This window comes from Oreochromis niloticus, linkage group LG18 (genome assembly GCF_001858045.2).
Source record: "Oreochromis niloticus isolate F11D_XX linkage group LG18, O_niloticus_UMD_NMBU, whole genome shotgun sequence".
Lineage (NCBI taxonomy): Eukaryota > Metazoa > Chordata > Actinopteri > Cichliformes > Cichlidae > Oreochromis > Oreochromis niloticus.
In genome coordinates, this window is record NC_031982.2 from 3,978,978 (window position 1) to 3,994,234 (window position 15,257).

The 15,257-nt window shown below is 38.8% G+C and overlaps 1 protein-coding gene across 1 annotated transcript in view; it reads right to left on the minus strand.

Moving 5' to 3' along the window:
• Positions 1-15,257, minus strand: part of pappa2 (pappalysin 2) — a 103,302-nt gene that overhangs the window by 66,556 nt on the left and 21,489 nt on the right. The window contains exons 5-9 of the mRNA XM_005457971.4: positions 11,386-11,534; positions 6,653-6,792; positions 6,342-6,495; positions 4,265-4,457; positions 3,380-3,513 (exon numbers count right to left, since the gene is read on the minus strand). Of these exons, the coding sequence (XP_005458028.1) occupies positions 3,380-3,513; positions 4,265-4,457; positions 6,342-6,495; positions 6,653-6,792; positions 11,386-11,534 (770 nt within the window). The remainder of the gene's footprint in view (positions 1-3,379; positions 3,514-4,264; positions 4,458-6,341; positions 6,496-6,652; positions 6,793-11,385; positions 11,535-15,257) is intronic.

Below are 15,257 nucleotides of genomic sequence, written 5' to 3' on the forward strand. Positions count from 1 at the left end.
TCCTGTTGGTTTGAAGTAGAGACAAAGGAGGAAAATAGTGACCTGTCAGATATGCTATAGAGGGTAAATTTGATGTTTAGGTAATGCTACCAGTAAAATGTCATTGTCAAGCAAATCAGATCAAACCATACCCTGTCCAAAGGAAGCAGATTAATCTACTCTGATTACCATAGCAGTGATATTTTAATTTAGTCTTGTTGAGTCCTGCCTTTTCCTCAATATGGCGTCTTCATCTCTATTTATAAGTAACTGAAAATATATTTCCTAATGTTACTTCTAAAAACTACAAGCAAGCTGACTTTCTATTGGAACGGAAAGTGGAATTTCCCTGCTGACAAAGTTACAAGCCATTCACTTAAAGATGGCGTTCATTCAAGAACGCAGGAAGTAACATCATTACAGCAGGCGAAATGAGTTGTTAATTGTTAGAGCGTTAGTGATTAGCACAATGGAATCACAGTATGGCACAGTTATTATTAGCTGTCTCAGGTGAAATCCAAATAAAATCAACATGCTGAAGAGGTGTTACATATTTCACACCCACTATGATTAACCATGTAGGAGCACAATCAGAAAGACAATTAACGCCAGTTAAATGATGTGAAGATTGGTCTCTAAATGAGTGTGTAAAGACCCATAAAATGGAAATGGAAATGGACATTTTTGAGGGCTTACCACATTTTCCAAGCTACCAACATACTACTTTATTATAATCTTACAGTCCAGAGTAAAAGTAAGCAAATGGGAACCATCTTTAATACTAAGGGAGAAGTGGAGCTACTGCCTGTGTGGAACAGGTGTACTTACCACGGAAACTGCTTCAATAAACAGCTTATGATAAGCATTAAAGAAGAGAATATGAAACTACTACATTTTGATACAGGATGAGCTTTACCTGAATCTAAGTCTTTTAAGCTTTTGATGCAGTTAGCATACCATCTATTTAGTTTTCCACTGACTGACTGAGTAAATGAAATGAGCAAAGACTCTGTCAGTCATGTTGACAAACCCAGATAGAACGGCTCCTTCAGACTTGTCCTTGTCCGTTTTTTAGTTTTCCATTCTAAAGGCTTCCTCTCACTCATCTGTTCTTCTCTCACGCTAGCAGCTTTAACGGGAATACATAATTGAATGTAAGCATTCAGCTAATAAACCACTTTGAAGCAGAATGGGTAGAAAACCTTTCACCCTTTACAAATAGTATGTTTGTAACCAGATATTTTCTTTTAAAGAAACAAAGAAAATGTGTGTTCCCCAAAAGTTGATTCTGTTCATTTGGATGTAGCATTTACAGCGGAAGAAACGTTTCATCACTTATCTAAGTGACTTCTTCAGTCTCAGCTGACTGTAGGTTTCCCCAACATTTGCACAATGACTGAAACCAGCCCACTGAATGAACAATGGGCTGGGAGGTCAGTTCCTTGATCATTAATATGCAAATTCTCATGACCATTGAACAACAACCACTGATCACCTGCCATGAGTACCATTCACAGAGAGTTGGGGAATGGCTGCAATCACAGCATTGTAAGATGGTGGAAGATGTACCCTTAGGCCCCCTCCTCGATTCAGAGATGGTCTTTCCCTTTTCACATAAATGGTCTCCTTGATTCGCCGCTAGTTTCAATCATTACTCAAATGCACTGTTTATAAGGTTGGGGAAACCTGCACTCAGCTGAGACTGAAGAAGTCACTTGGATGAGTGACGAAACGTTACTCCCACAAAACGCTACGTCCAGATTAACAGAATCAGCTTTTGGGGATTTACTTACCTGGATGATTGAGTATGCATCAAGACATCTGTACGCTCATTTATTATTTTGAGATCCCTATTATTTCTCGACATAGTTTTATTTCCTTGAACATTTCTACTGTGTGAAAAGATTTTTTACAGAACTTCAAACATCCATCTTTTTTTCTGATCTCTACACCACAGTTAACAAGAGGCAGCCTTAAAAGCAAACGTTACACTTTCTCATTTTGAAATAAAACTCTGTTTGAAGACTTAATGCAGCACATTAAGCAGTTTAATCTCTGACAGCGGCAGTGCATGCTTCAAAACAATTCAGTGTTTTCCCTCAGCCTGAAAATGGACTTAAACCAGTCAATATTGGCACAGGCAATGTTCTGAGGAGATGTACATGGTCAATTTTGCCAACAATTTGAGCCAATAGTGTTTTTGCCTTTAAACTTGTGTTTTGGGTTGCCAGCTATGGCGTCCGCAACGAGTTTGTCCAACTTCCCCTCTGTCTCTCCACACTGAATATATTATTGCCCATCTCTGTTGGCTGACAAAGTGACCCACACATCATGGTCCTTAGAAGTGGGACAGAGTGAAAAGGGAGCAAGGGAAGCCAGCAGACTGGCTGTCTCCTCAGCTGTGTGCATACCACTGTTTAGAGTAAGACTGTAATTGACCCTTTATCATCATTATGATCCCGCAGCGAATGAGGGAGCAGTAATCCCCCTGTTCTTCCTAGCCGCTTGTTTTCAAAGCATAAATTCCAGCAGAGGATTTCCACATATTTGGTCAGAGTTTTCATGAAAGAGATGGAAAAGTGTTACTGTGTTTGTGCATTTGCTCTTTCAGTATTGTCCTTTTTTGTTTCTTGTCCCTTTTCATTCACTTTGCTTTCTTGTTTCCTTCTTGTTTCTTTCCTCCCCACCCTATACATCATGTCAAAGGAAATCGTGCTTCTCAAGGATTTATGATTGGAATAACAAGGACCATGTGCTTGCAGGAAGTTAATGTTTCAATGTACAGTGCTACAGGATGCACTTTTTTTGGTTTATGACGGAGGTTGAATGTTTGAAGAGCACCAAAACATTACCCAGAGTAGACGCTTAGGCTAATAATCCTTGTTCTTGCTTTGGCTAAAACAAGACAGACACAGAGAGGTCTGTAGCTGAGGTAATTATCATTTAACGATTTTCTGCTTTTTCTTTTTCCAGCAGCCATTAGCCTTGCACGCACCTAAAATTTACAGATGTGTGTGTTTCTGTGTGTGCGTCTGGGGGTAAAAGGCGGGGGGGGGCTGAATATACGCCAAAAATGTATTTGGCGTATATTCAGCTTGGTGTGCGGACCGACGTGTAAAATAAATATATTCCTCAGTTAACCTGCAATTTTTTATTACCAAAAACTTTACATGAGGCTTCAGCAAAGTCCCATATTCTCTAGTGTTTATATTCAAACTGACCTACGGAAAAGGTTTTATATATTTCTGTGTGCAGCTGTTAACAACAAAAGTAAAAGTCTACAATTCTGAACCATTTAATCTCTGAAATCTAGCTTGTTTTCAATATGCAGATATAATTAAAGGAAATTCTATCCTTTTGTGCATTTGTAGAAAATCACAAAAAGCATTTTTTGACTGACCTGTTGCTTCCTCAGGTGTCCAGTAGCCTGATGTGTCACATATGCGAGTCGAGGAAGCCTCATAAGCATACTGGTGGAAGATGCCATCTTTCTCACAATCTCCACAATTGATATCAGATACACGTAATGAGGAGCTGAGGCGAAAGGAAACAGGTCCACTAAATATGGCATTTTTATTCTATATAAACAAAACAAGAAAGCTGAAACGGACCTAGAAGACACACAAGAAAATTAGACATACTTCGCAAACACAAAGTGGCCAGTAGTTTGGCGACCCGTGGAGGAGGTTATTTCAGGCACAGTCACACTAGTACCTACATGCACTGCAGTAAGTCAACAAGGCGTATGAAATTTCAAACTCCCCAAGGTTGAAATGGCGGCTTTCTTTTGCCCACATCTGGTGATACCACCAGCTGAGAATTCCATAATACACTTCACACCTGTGAGTTGTTTATTCCAATTTTTCCACAGGTGTTTTCGTCCAGATGGTCTCAGTGCAGTGGTGAATACAAAATAAAAAAGACCAATAAAGCAATTACTGGAAAGTGTAATCAAATATTACCTCCAATGCCTGGTCTTGATTGCATCCAGAATGTTTTTAATCACGATACATGACATATAAAGAGATGTCCAGTCCAGTGGAAGCAATGTGCTCATGGCTCACTAATGCAGTTAAATTATGCCCATTTTATACATTGCAGTGTTCATAGAGTGATTTATGTGCACAAGCGATGAAAATTGCAGTTCTTTGTTAATAGTTTTAACCCTGCAAGAGACCTGCCCAGAATTTACCCTGCCTCTTGGACAACCAGACATGTATGGATGGTTAAAAACAGTTTTGAATGGATAGAAATATAGATAACAAAAGAAGTCAGGCAATCATACCTTTGATAAAGTGACCCCCTGATAGGTGGGAGCCAATAAATCGAGACTGAATCTGTGCTCTGCTCAGTCACTATGGGGGTCAGTGGGATGGGGGCAGGTTGACGGTCCATCAGCCACTTCTGGTAGACCAAGTCTAGATAGCAGTGCATCCTGGCCACTTGGTTTGGAGTGAAATGGTCGGTGCAGTTATCATCTGTGAAGATAGAAGAATCCAGTAAATCTTTGAGGATCAAATTCACACACTAGCCCAGGGGTCTGCAACCTTTTACACCCAAAGAGCCACTTGGACCCGGTTTCCACGCAAAAGAAAACACTGGGAGCCGCAAATACTTTTTGACATCTAAAATGAAGATAACACTGTATATATTGTTTTTTACCTTTGTGCTTTGTGTGAACAACTAAAGTAAGTAAGTAAAGTTTATTTATTAAGCGCTTTTCACAGACAGGCAGTCACAAAGCGCTGTACACAAAGATTCAAATAAACAATACAATGAATAGACATTATACACAATGTAAAAGATCAAATGTAAATAATGTAAAGAATATCAAATACATAGATCAACAAAAGACTTGTTTGAACAGAAAAGTTTTTAACTGCTTTTTAAAAGCATGAAGCATGTAGCATGAAGTGCTACAGAGAAAATTACATTTTATTTATGTAATTAACACATTTTGAACTCTTAAAGAAATATAACAAAAGGAAAGACACCCAGCTGAACTAAAATGATCCATGTAGCAAACAAAAGTTGTTGTCAGCCGCCACCCTTATATTGCCTTTGGGCTGTTGGAGCCTTGACCTGACTTTTAAAAAGTAATTGGAAAAAAAGCACAATGCTGCTAAAAAAAAAATAGATATTTGCAAAATTCTGCCTAAATATGTATTTTACCTGGTTAATGTGTGTGGCGGGGCGTGGTCTGCAGTGCCGCTGAATGGGAGTCGGACGCACCTGAGCGGCACCCGCAATCACGCTTCGCCGCCTTCGCCTGTGCTCTCTCTGCTGTTGTGTTGTCGGGCTGTGAGCTGAAAAGCTACAGCCGGCTGTATGCGTACAGCAACCGTGTGTGACAAGTGGTCAATAAAGAGATGCTGAAAAGCAGTGGGTCTGCCGTGGTATGTTTACAGTGGGAGTTCTGCTCCTGAACCTCTGCGCACAGGGTCTGCAAATCGGGGCTGTACGAAGTCACTTTCATCTTTACGCAGGACTGTAAGCTGTCATCTGTGAGGTGTGAGCAGTGTTTGTTTTTAACATAGTTCACGGTGGAGAACAGCTGCTGACATAATGTGGATCCGAAGATCCATAATTGGCCTACCTGGGGTTGAAAGTCTCGATAAATGCACGGCGTTTCGGCGGGTATACCGGCTTCCGTGAGTGTGAAGCTTATTTTGAGCGATGAAAAATAATAAAATAATTTTATTTTTATATTTCAATATCACAATAATCTTCCAATTTAGAACTACAAGTTAAAAAAAGAACTAAACACAAATAAAATACACTTCAGCTAAATACTTCTAATTTATTTTCCCAAACCACGCGGAGCCGCAGTATAAGGACTAAAGAGCCGCATGCGGCTCCGGAGCCGCGGGTTGCCGACCCCTGCACTAGCCTTTAAACAACCGAAGTACTAAACACATGGCGAGAAATAATTACAGCAGACATCTGCTGAGAGGAGACGCAATTACACATGCCAGTCCTTAACCTCTTAAGCACCCACGCACCAGAAGATGGGTGCAAAAGGGAGAAGGTCACGGAGATCAGAAAACCACTGGGGGCTTAGCAGGTTAATAAGCTTTTGTTGGATTTTTAAGTACACTGGGTGGTAACAGCTTGAGAATATGGACAGAAATGACTAAACCATAACATAATTGTATAATTTCTCAGTTCTATGTAAAACACACTGACATTGACTGACTGATTGATTATACTTTACTTCAGAGTGGATGGTAATTTTCAATAATGCACTTTTAACAACTGGCATACTGTTAATAACATTACTGTATATATTACATATACATTGTAACACCTAAGATGATTTCTTTTGAGCATTAAAGTAGGAGCATTGTGTTCATCTATTTCACCTGTGTAACTCATGTAATTGTTGTAAGGAGTGTTCAAGTAGGTGGTGACGCCACATGTATCGTTGACAGCTCCGGGGTCATGGCAGGCTTTGGATTTAGGTGTTGGGGCAGTGTCAGCACACAAATCACCTGTCTCCATGGATGGGGTGGTCTCCTGCACAAAATATGTATGGTAGGCATGGTAAGAGAGGGCATGTGATGTAACACATTTAAAGATGCTATTATTAGTTTATTACTTATGTAACTTTTTCCAATCAGAAATAATTCCATAAATTAGCATCATCACAAATAGCACAATTTAAAAGTCCTACCTGACACGGATCATCACAGGAGTCCCGTTCACTCACGCCCTTGAAGACATGGTACAGTCCAAATATGTGTCCCATCTCATGGATCATTGTGTTGGAGTGGCCCGTGGTGCCAAAGTAGGAGGGATTCAGGACCATCCCACCTGGATATAAGCGGTAAAAATCACAGTATTGGTTACAACATTATTACCATCTAGGAAGCTGTGGTTCTTGAAAAGCCAGCCAGATAGAAAATGCAATGTTTTTTAATTGGCAAAGTGAAAAGAGAGCAAACTGATTTGCGATTACCCACTCTGACAGGACGTAGTGATTTGTGATCTCTGATTGTAACTGTGGTTCAGTATCCATGAGAAAGACAATAAATAATTGTTACATTTGGTAAAAGTTAGGTTACAGCTGGGAAATGTCATGGTGAGGGTTAAATGGAAAAAAATTAAGGCTACATAAATGTCTGAAACCACTAACGAAGCATGCAAGAGATAGCGGTTTAAAAAGACAACAGACACAATTTGGGAACTCAAAAAAAAAGCCAACTAAGTGGGAGGCAGGTTTTTTTGCAGCATCCTTATAATCACAGGATTAACAGCAGACATGGGTTATTGGTTTTCTAATTAGAAACACTGGGTAAAGACAACAAGCAATGAAGACATTAAATACGTAGACACTAAACAGCAGGGCCTCCAGAGACAATTTTTCATCCTCTAACCCAGGGGTCTGCAACCTTTTACACACAAAGAGCCATTTGAACCCGGTTTCCACGCAAAAGAAAACACTGGGAGCCGCAAATACTTTTTGACATCTAAAATGAAGATAACACTGTATATATTGTTTTTTACCTTTGTGCTTTGTGTGAACAACTAAAGTAAGTAAGTAAAGTTTATTTATTAAGCGCTTTTCACAGACAGGCAGTCACAAAGCGCTGCACAAAGATTCAAATAAACAATACAATGAATAGACATTATACACAATGTAAAAGATCAAATGTAAATAATGTAAAGAATATCAAATACATAGATCAACAAAAGACTTGTTTGAACAGAAAAGTTTTTAACTGCTTTTTAAAAGCATGAAGCATGTAGCATGAAGTGCTACAGAGAAAATTACATTTTATTTATGTAATTAACACATTTTGAACTCTTAAAGAAATATAACAAAAGGAAAGACACCCAGCTGAACTAAAATGATCCACGTATAGCAAACAAAAGTTGTTGTCAGCTGCCACCCTTATATTGCCTTTGGGCTGTTGGAGCCTTGACCTGACTTTTAAAAAGTAATGGGGAAAAAAGCACTATGCTGCTAAAAAAAAATAGATATTTGCAAAATTCTGCCTAAACATGTATTTTACCTGGTTAATGTGTGTGGCGGGGCGTGGTCTGCAGTGCCGCTGAATGGGAGTCGGACGCACCTGAGCGGCACCCGCAATCACGCCTCGCCGCCTTAAAGCCTGTGCTCTCTCTGCTGTTGTGTTGTCGGGCTGTGAGCTGAAAAGCTACAGCCGGCTGTATGCGTACAGCAACCGTGTGTGACAAGTGGTCAATAAAGAGATGCTGAAAAGCAGTGGGTCTGCCGTGGTATGTTTACAGTGGGAGTTCTGCTCCTGAACCTCTGCGCACAGGGTCTGCAAATCGGGGCTGTACGAAGTCACTTTCATCTTTACGCAGGACTGTAAGCTGTCATCTGTGAGGTGTGAGCAGTGTTTGTTTTTAACATAGTTCACGGTGGAGAACAGCTGCTGACATAATGTGGATCCGAAAATCCATAATTGGCCTACCTGGGGTTGAAAGTCTCGATAAATGCACGGCGTTTCGGCGGGTATAACGGCTTCCGTGAGTGTGAAGCTTATTTTGAGCGATGAAAAATAATAAAATAATTTTATTTTTATATTTCAATATCACAATAATCTTCCAATTTAGAACTACAAGTTAAAAAAAGAACTAAACACAAATAAAATACACTTCAGCTAAATACTTCTAATTTATTTTCCCAAACCACGCGGAGCCGCAGTATAAGGACTAAAGAGCCGCGGGTTGCCGACCCCTGCTCTAACCTGTTGGTTTAAACAGAGACAGATGCCGTGCAGCTGGAATATATGTCTGAACTTAATTTGCTGCTTTAATTCAAAAATATAATTGTGGCTTTGACCATTAGTATCAATGCAATACTCCATATTTTAATACAATTAATAACCACAGAATAATGACACCATAAAGTGTTTGTTTTTTTCCCTCAGCAACAGCAATGGATGGTTTAGAGCTAAATCTTTGTTAGGTTGAAGTTACAATATACTGTATTCCCTTTAATACGAAATATCAGAGAGATAAAAAATGGTTGGATGGATTTGACTGAGTTGATTAGCAAGGTTATTATCGTTAACGAAAACTAACAAAATAACGAAAACTAGAAGTGAAAAAACATTTTCGTTAACGGAAATAAAAATAAAAACAAAAAAAGGAAAACTAACTAAAACTGTAATGAGTGTTCACAAAACTAACTAAATTTAACTGAATTTATAGCAAAAATGCGTTTAGTTTTCGTTGATGTGTGCGTGTCATACAATAGTCAAGGGTGAAAATGAAGTTTAGTTTCCAGGTTTTTTTCTTGCTGTGTCTCATTATGCCAGCAGGTGGCAGTACGTTAGTCGAGTCGTCTGTGTCGCTGCTCCGTCCACGCGCAGAATCATGTCAGGAAAAGTCTGGAGAAAGCGCCAGCTTCCAATTTGGGATTACTTTGAATATGACTGTGTTTTGGATAAAGCAAGTGTCTTGTAGTGGAAAGAGACAAATTATGAGGGACATTTCTAAAAGGAAAAAAATCCCACAAACCTTAAAGTGCACTTGAAAAGCTCACACAAGAAGGCTAGCCTAGTTTACCTTGAGAAGGTAAGGGAGCACGCCCAACCCTCATCCCCAGAAACAGAAGCTAACCCCAGGCAAGGCAGCGTGATGCATCCCGAGACAACAGGACTGGGATATCTACATAACTGTGTGAGTCAATTGCCTTAACACCCGGTGCTGCAAGAGTTAATAGTCTCATTGGGGCCAAGATATACATTTTATAGTTGCCTGGTATCAATGGTTGTTCATCTGCCTTTATTTATTTATTTAAAGAACCCATAGGTGGGAACGTGAGTTGTCTGTCTCTGCGTGTTAGCCCTGCGACAGACAGGCGACCTGTCCAGGGTGTAGGGTATGGTAGCTGGAATAGCAACATACCCAAGGATAAGCAGAAGAGAATGACTGATATGATGAAACTGGGATTTTGTTACACTTAATTATTGCAAACACAACTAAAACTATAACTGAAACTAATCAAAACTAAACTGAAACTAAGGATTTTCCAAAAAATAAAAACTAAACTAAACTAGCAAACAATTGGTAAAAACTAATTAAAACTAATATAAAATTGAAAATCTGAAGTCAAAACGAAATAAAAATAAAAACTAATGAAAATTGCAAAACTATTAAAACCCTGTTGATTAGTCCCATAGCCGGATAGTGTGCACGTTCTTTTCTTTACTTTGTCCAGTGACTTCAGCGAATATTACCTATCATTAAACAACTCCATACAACAAATATGGCTAAGGGCTGAGAAAGGGAAAAACAAAAGGCTGAGATGGGGAATGGTCAGTCATAAATACACTTTATTGATTTTCTTCTAACTGCTGGTCAAACTGTGATTTTGAATTTTTGAATTTTTTTAAGGAATGCGTTTGTTTTGCTTCAAGTGAGCCATCTAATATTATTTGCCAGTCAAACTGATGGTTAATGACAAACATGAGACTTGAAATGAACCTGTTATGTTTATGACGTCTCAATAACCAGCTCACTCTATACTATAACATTACGAAAAACCACATAAAAATATAACAGAGCTAAAAAATTAAAATCAATTTTTAATCCAAAATATTTTTATTCTAATGAATTCTGTGCATCTTCCTCCAATGACCTGGCCAAAATTGCCATTAGACATAGCTTTTCCATATTTTCTGACATATTTTGATGGTTGCACAGGTAAAATGTGTTTCAAACACTGTCAGAGAGATAGTGGAGACAGGAGTCGAACCACCCGTGCAACATGCACACAATAAAGACTATCAAATGATACTGATTTACAATTAAACCACAGTACTACTTCATTATTGTTTATGTCAGTTGATTATTTTATTAACATGTTACATTATGTAACATTATGTTAGAAATAACTTGACTTTCATTTTTGAACTAGGTATATATTTTATATATCTAGTATCTACCTATTTATGTCATAACTTCATCAAGATGTATTTATTCCATGTATACTGCTTTTGAGTCAATTTACTATTGTGTTGTGACACATGAAGAGAAGTACAAATTAATAAAGAACAGCTGTTAAGTAGGCATGGCTGGCAACAATGGTACAGAGCCCACGCTGCGATTTGTTTGTTTGGTGGTTGTTGGGCTGATTATCCTTCCAGTGGAAAGGGGAATAAAGATTTGAAAGAAAAAAGAGGGAGTGTAATGTGTCAGGAAAATCTCTACCAGCTCCAGCTGCTCTTCTCATGTAATTTAAAATGGCCCCTAACCCTAAACAAAGCGTGGAGAGAAAAGGCAAAGCTATAGCTAAAGAGAAAAGCAGATAGGGGGTAGAGGCACAAACAGGAAGTTAGAAAATGGATGACAGACAGAGAAAGCTGAGAAAAGTGCAACATGAAAAACAAAATATGTCACATTAATAAAACTCAATATAAATCCACTCACCTTGGTGTGTAAGAGCTTCCTTTGCCCACGGCCAGGTTGCAGCTCCTGCCAGCTCTTCACGCATTGAGTTGCTTGCAAAGAAGACATTGAGTGTGTCTGTGCCGCTCAGCTGTAGTTCCTCCTTTAGTTCTTTCACACTTATATAAGCCCTGTATATATTTAAAGAAGAGAAAACATGCAAACATGAGAATGTTTTGCAGTTCAAAGAGTGATTGAGTAGCCGAAAAAGCCAAATGTACACCTATTATCCATAACAGTATGACCTCTGACCGGTGAAGTGAATAACACTGATTATCTCTATATCATGACACCAGTTATTGGGTTTTGGATATATTAGGAACCAACTGAACATTTTTTCCTGAAATTTAATTATTATTATTATTATTATTAGAAGCAGGAAAAATGGGCAAGTGTAAGGATTTGAGTCAGTCTGACGAGGGTCAAATTGTGAAGGCTAGACGACTGGGTAGAGCGTCTCCAAAACTGCAGCTCTTGTGGGGTGTACCCAGTCTGCAGTGGTCAGTATTGATCAAAGGTGGTCCAAGGAAGGAACAGTCGTGAACCAGGGACATGGTCATGGGTGGCCAAAGATCACTGATGCAAATGGGGAGTGAAGGCTGGTCCATGTGGTCCAATCCCACAGACGAGCTACTGATGCTCACATTACCCAGTGCATCACAGTTTGTTGCAGATAGGGTTACAGACCAGTTAGGGTGCCCATGCTGAACTGGACCAAAGAGGAATGCAAGAGGGTGGCCTGGTCTGATGAATCTTGCGGCTGGCTGGATGCGTATGCATCGCATACCTGGAGATTTCTTGGTACTATGATGCATTATGGGAAAAAATGCAAGCCAGCAGAGGCAGTGTAATGCTTTGGCTATTGTTTTGCTGGGAAACTTTGGGTCCTGCCACCCATATGGATGTTACTTTGACATGTACCATCTACCTAAAAACTGTTGTAAACCATGTATACCCCATCACGGAAATGGTATTTCCTGATGGCTATGTCTGCTTTCAGCTCTGCCACAAAGCAAAAAATGGTTCGGGAATGGTTTGGTTTTATTAGGCAGTTATAATGCTATATAACTGTCAGTTACAGGTATCCCTGGTAACTCATTGTTGGGACCCTAGGATAGTCTTTTAGACTATAGGTCAACACTTTAGTAGCATGCCAGGTGACAAATTGACAAATCATCTAAATGAGGAAATGAGGAAATGTTTTTTACATTTCGGTATTAATAGTGTAGCATAAAGATCAGAAAGAGAGCAAAACCACAAAGTTTTGCATGTTACCGTAAGGTCCAGGACGTGAACACAGTTTCACACACAACTTCATACACAACTCTCTGTAACATGCTCCTATGTATAGTAATATGGCATCTTTATATGGTAACAAAACCCAACTGTACACTGAGTCATTTTCCAAGTATTAACCGCTTTCCCAAAAATAAAACTGATTAGATAGTTCAAAGCTTAAAGTTAAAAAATTAACCAATTTTACAAGTAGTTGCTTCTCTAAATGTTGTTATTACAAAAATATGGCATGTAATAGTGTACTATAGTAGGGAAGCTAATACAAAACACTGTATATAACACGAAAAAAAGAAAGAAAAAAAGAAGAGAAAAATGGAAATAAAAGAGGGGGAATTTTGGAAGAAAATTTTTGTTGACTGGCTTATCATAATTCGGGAAGAGTTATCTCACAAGCTGTGTATCGTTGAGTGTGGTGCTAGGCTATTCTAACATTTAGCATTGGTAGCAGAAAGTAAAAAAGAAAGAAATAATAACTAAAAATACACAACAACTTACCAAACATCCTTAATTAAACATTGTTTATCCTTAGAGACATATGCGTAGTCAGTGTGCTCCAGTCTGAGTAGTTAGCTTACCCTCAAACTAGAATAGGTGACACCATAACAGTCAGAGTCCCTTATTAGAAGTTAAAGACTGGCATAGTCAAAGACCAGTTACACAGTTGTTTTCAGTTAAGTTGGCTGATTAGCGTTCCTCTTTGTGTTACACTTGATTAGCATCTACTTTTTTTCTCTTTCATGTGCCCGTTACAACCTATAGTTGCAGCATGTATTGTGTAAGAGTGAAATAAACTTTAGCTCAATTGATTTGTACTTGTACAGTAAATGTAGTCTATCATATATTAAAATGATAGCACCTCAGATGGATTAGTGTTAGCCCAGCTAACTGGTAAAAAAAAAAAAGCAGGCTTCTAGTTTTGTGCTAACTAAGGCTAAGAACACATCCGGCGTATCTCCAGTAGATATCTCTTCTCACCCAACTCACAGCATAAAAGAAAACAAGTAAATTTCACATAATATCTTTGCAAGCAAGGAGACAAGCATTGACCAGATCATTTTAAGGTATACCTTGCTAGTATGGTTTTGGGTCCGTATTTACCTTGAGAACTGTCTTGGTTTTTTATTACAAAGATTTAACAAGGTACTGGAAACATTACTTAGAGATTTTGATGCATATTGACATCACACAGTTGCAGCAGATTTGTCGGCTGCAAAGGTGCTCTATTGGTTTGCGATCTGGTGACTGTGGAGGCTGTTTGAATACAGTGATATCATTGCCATGTTCAACAAACCTTGTTTGTCATGTGGATTTTATCCTGCTTGAACCAGCCATCAAAAGATAGGCTGGGTGTATACCGTGGTCGTAAAGCAGCAATACTTATGTTGGCCTCAATCGATACAATGCTCAGCTGATACTAAGAGGCTTGAAGTATGCCATGAAAATATCCCCTGCTCCATTTCAACTCCAATAGCACCCTGAACCGTTGATGAGTGTACATCCTGATTGGGGTGAGCAAATTAGTCTCATTAGAATCTGTTTAAAGACAGATAAAGATGGTCAGTGTACAGTATCTCTTTACTTAAATCCATCAATATTCCTCTCAGATGTCTCTCTGCCTACAAAAGTGACCCTAGGACACTTTCATGTGTGACGCTAAGGTTGTTTTTCCTCGGCTGCTGTGAGGTCACATGTCATTTTTCTCCTTTGGTTTCATAGTTTGAAAGCTATTTCACCCATTACCATTGCTGGGTCTGAAAGTCATGCAGTGTGACTGCCCAGTGCCTCCATGCCAGACAGTTTAGGCTTTTATCCAGGTCTGTTTTTTTAGAGCAACTGGAAGAAAAAAAAATCTGGCTGTTTGAGACTGCATGTGCACTAGCACAGAGGTAGGTCAGATTACTTCATATTTACAAGAATATATTCTGGTAAGTGCATGAATCATGCATAACTTTGTTTGTGAAGTCTTGTTTTTTGTTTTTTTTCATCACGCACAGGCCATGCTTTCAGAGTGTTTTTCTTTTTTTATTATTATAACGTAATGGATTGTTGTTTCATGTTGTATGTTTTGAGCCAGGAATTAAGGTTTTATGTGGTTGATCAATTTCAGCTGTAGGGCTTACTTTGTTAAAGAATTCTAAACCATAATCTAAATTTACTTCATTTGAATTCTCGTGTTTTACTTCTTGTAAGTTTGTCAAAAAAAGTTTATGCTTTTGATTAGGCTCAGAAGCAGGTTTACATTTATTAATAGTACCCAACCATGCTTGTCTTAAAAGGTTCAAAAGCATTAGAAATATCATTATATATTTGCTCATTAAAGGATTGAGGTTTGGCTTAGTGCTCCTTACATTGTTCCAAGAACCTGAAGGATAGACAGGTGAGCTTGTGACTGTAAGACATCAGCTTTCAGCTGGGATAAATCTAGATGGATGAAATGAGAAAACAGTAATCCCCATCCTCTCACACGCCACTGCCAGTGCACCATTAAGTAAGGCACTTCAAATTGGTCCAAAGTTGTTCAGCAGCCAAGAACCATACATCTGGCAAGTACTCCTAAT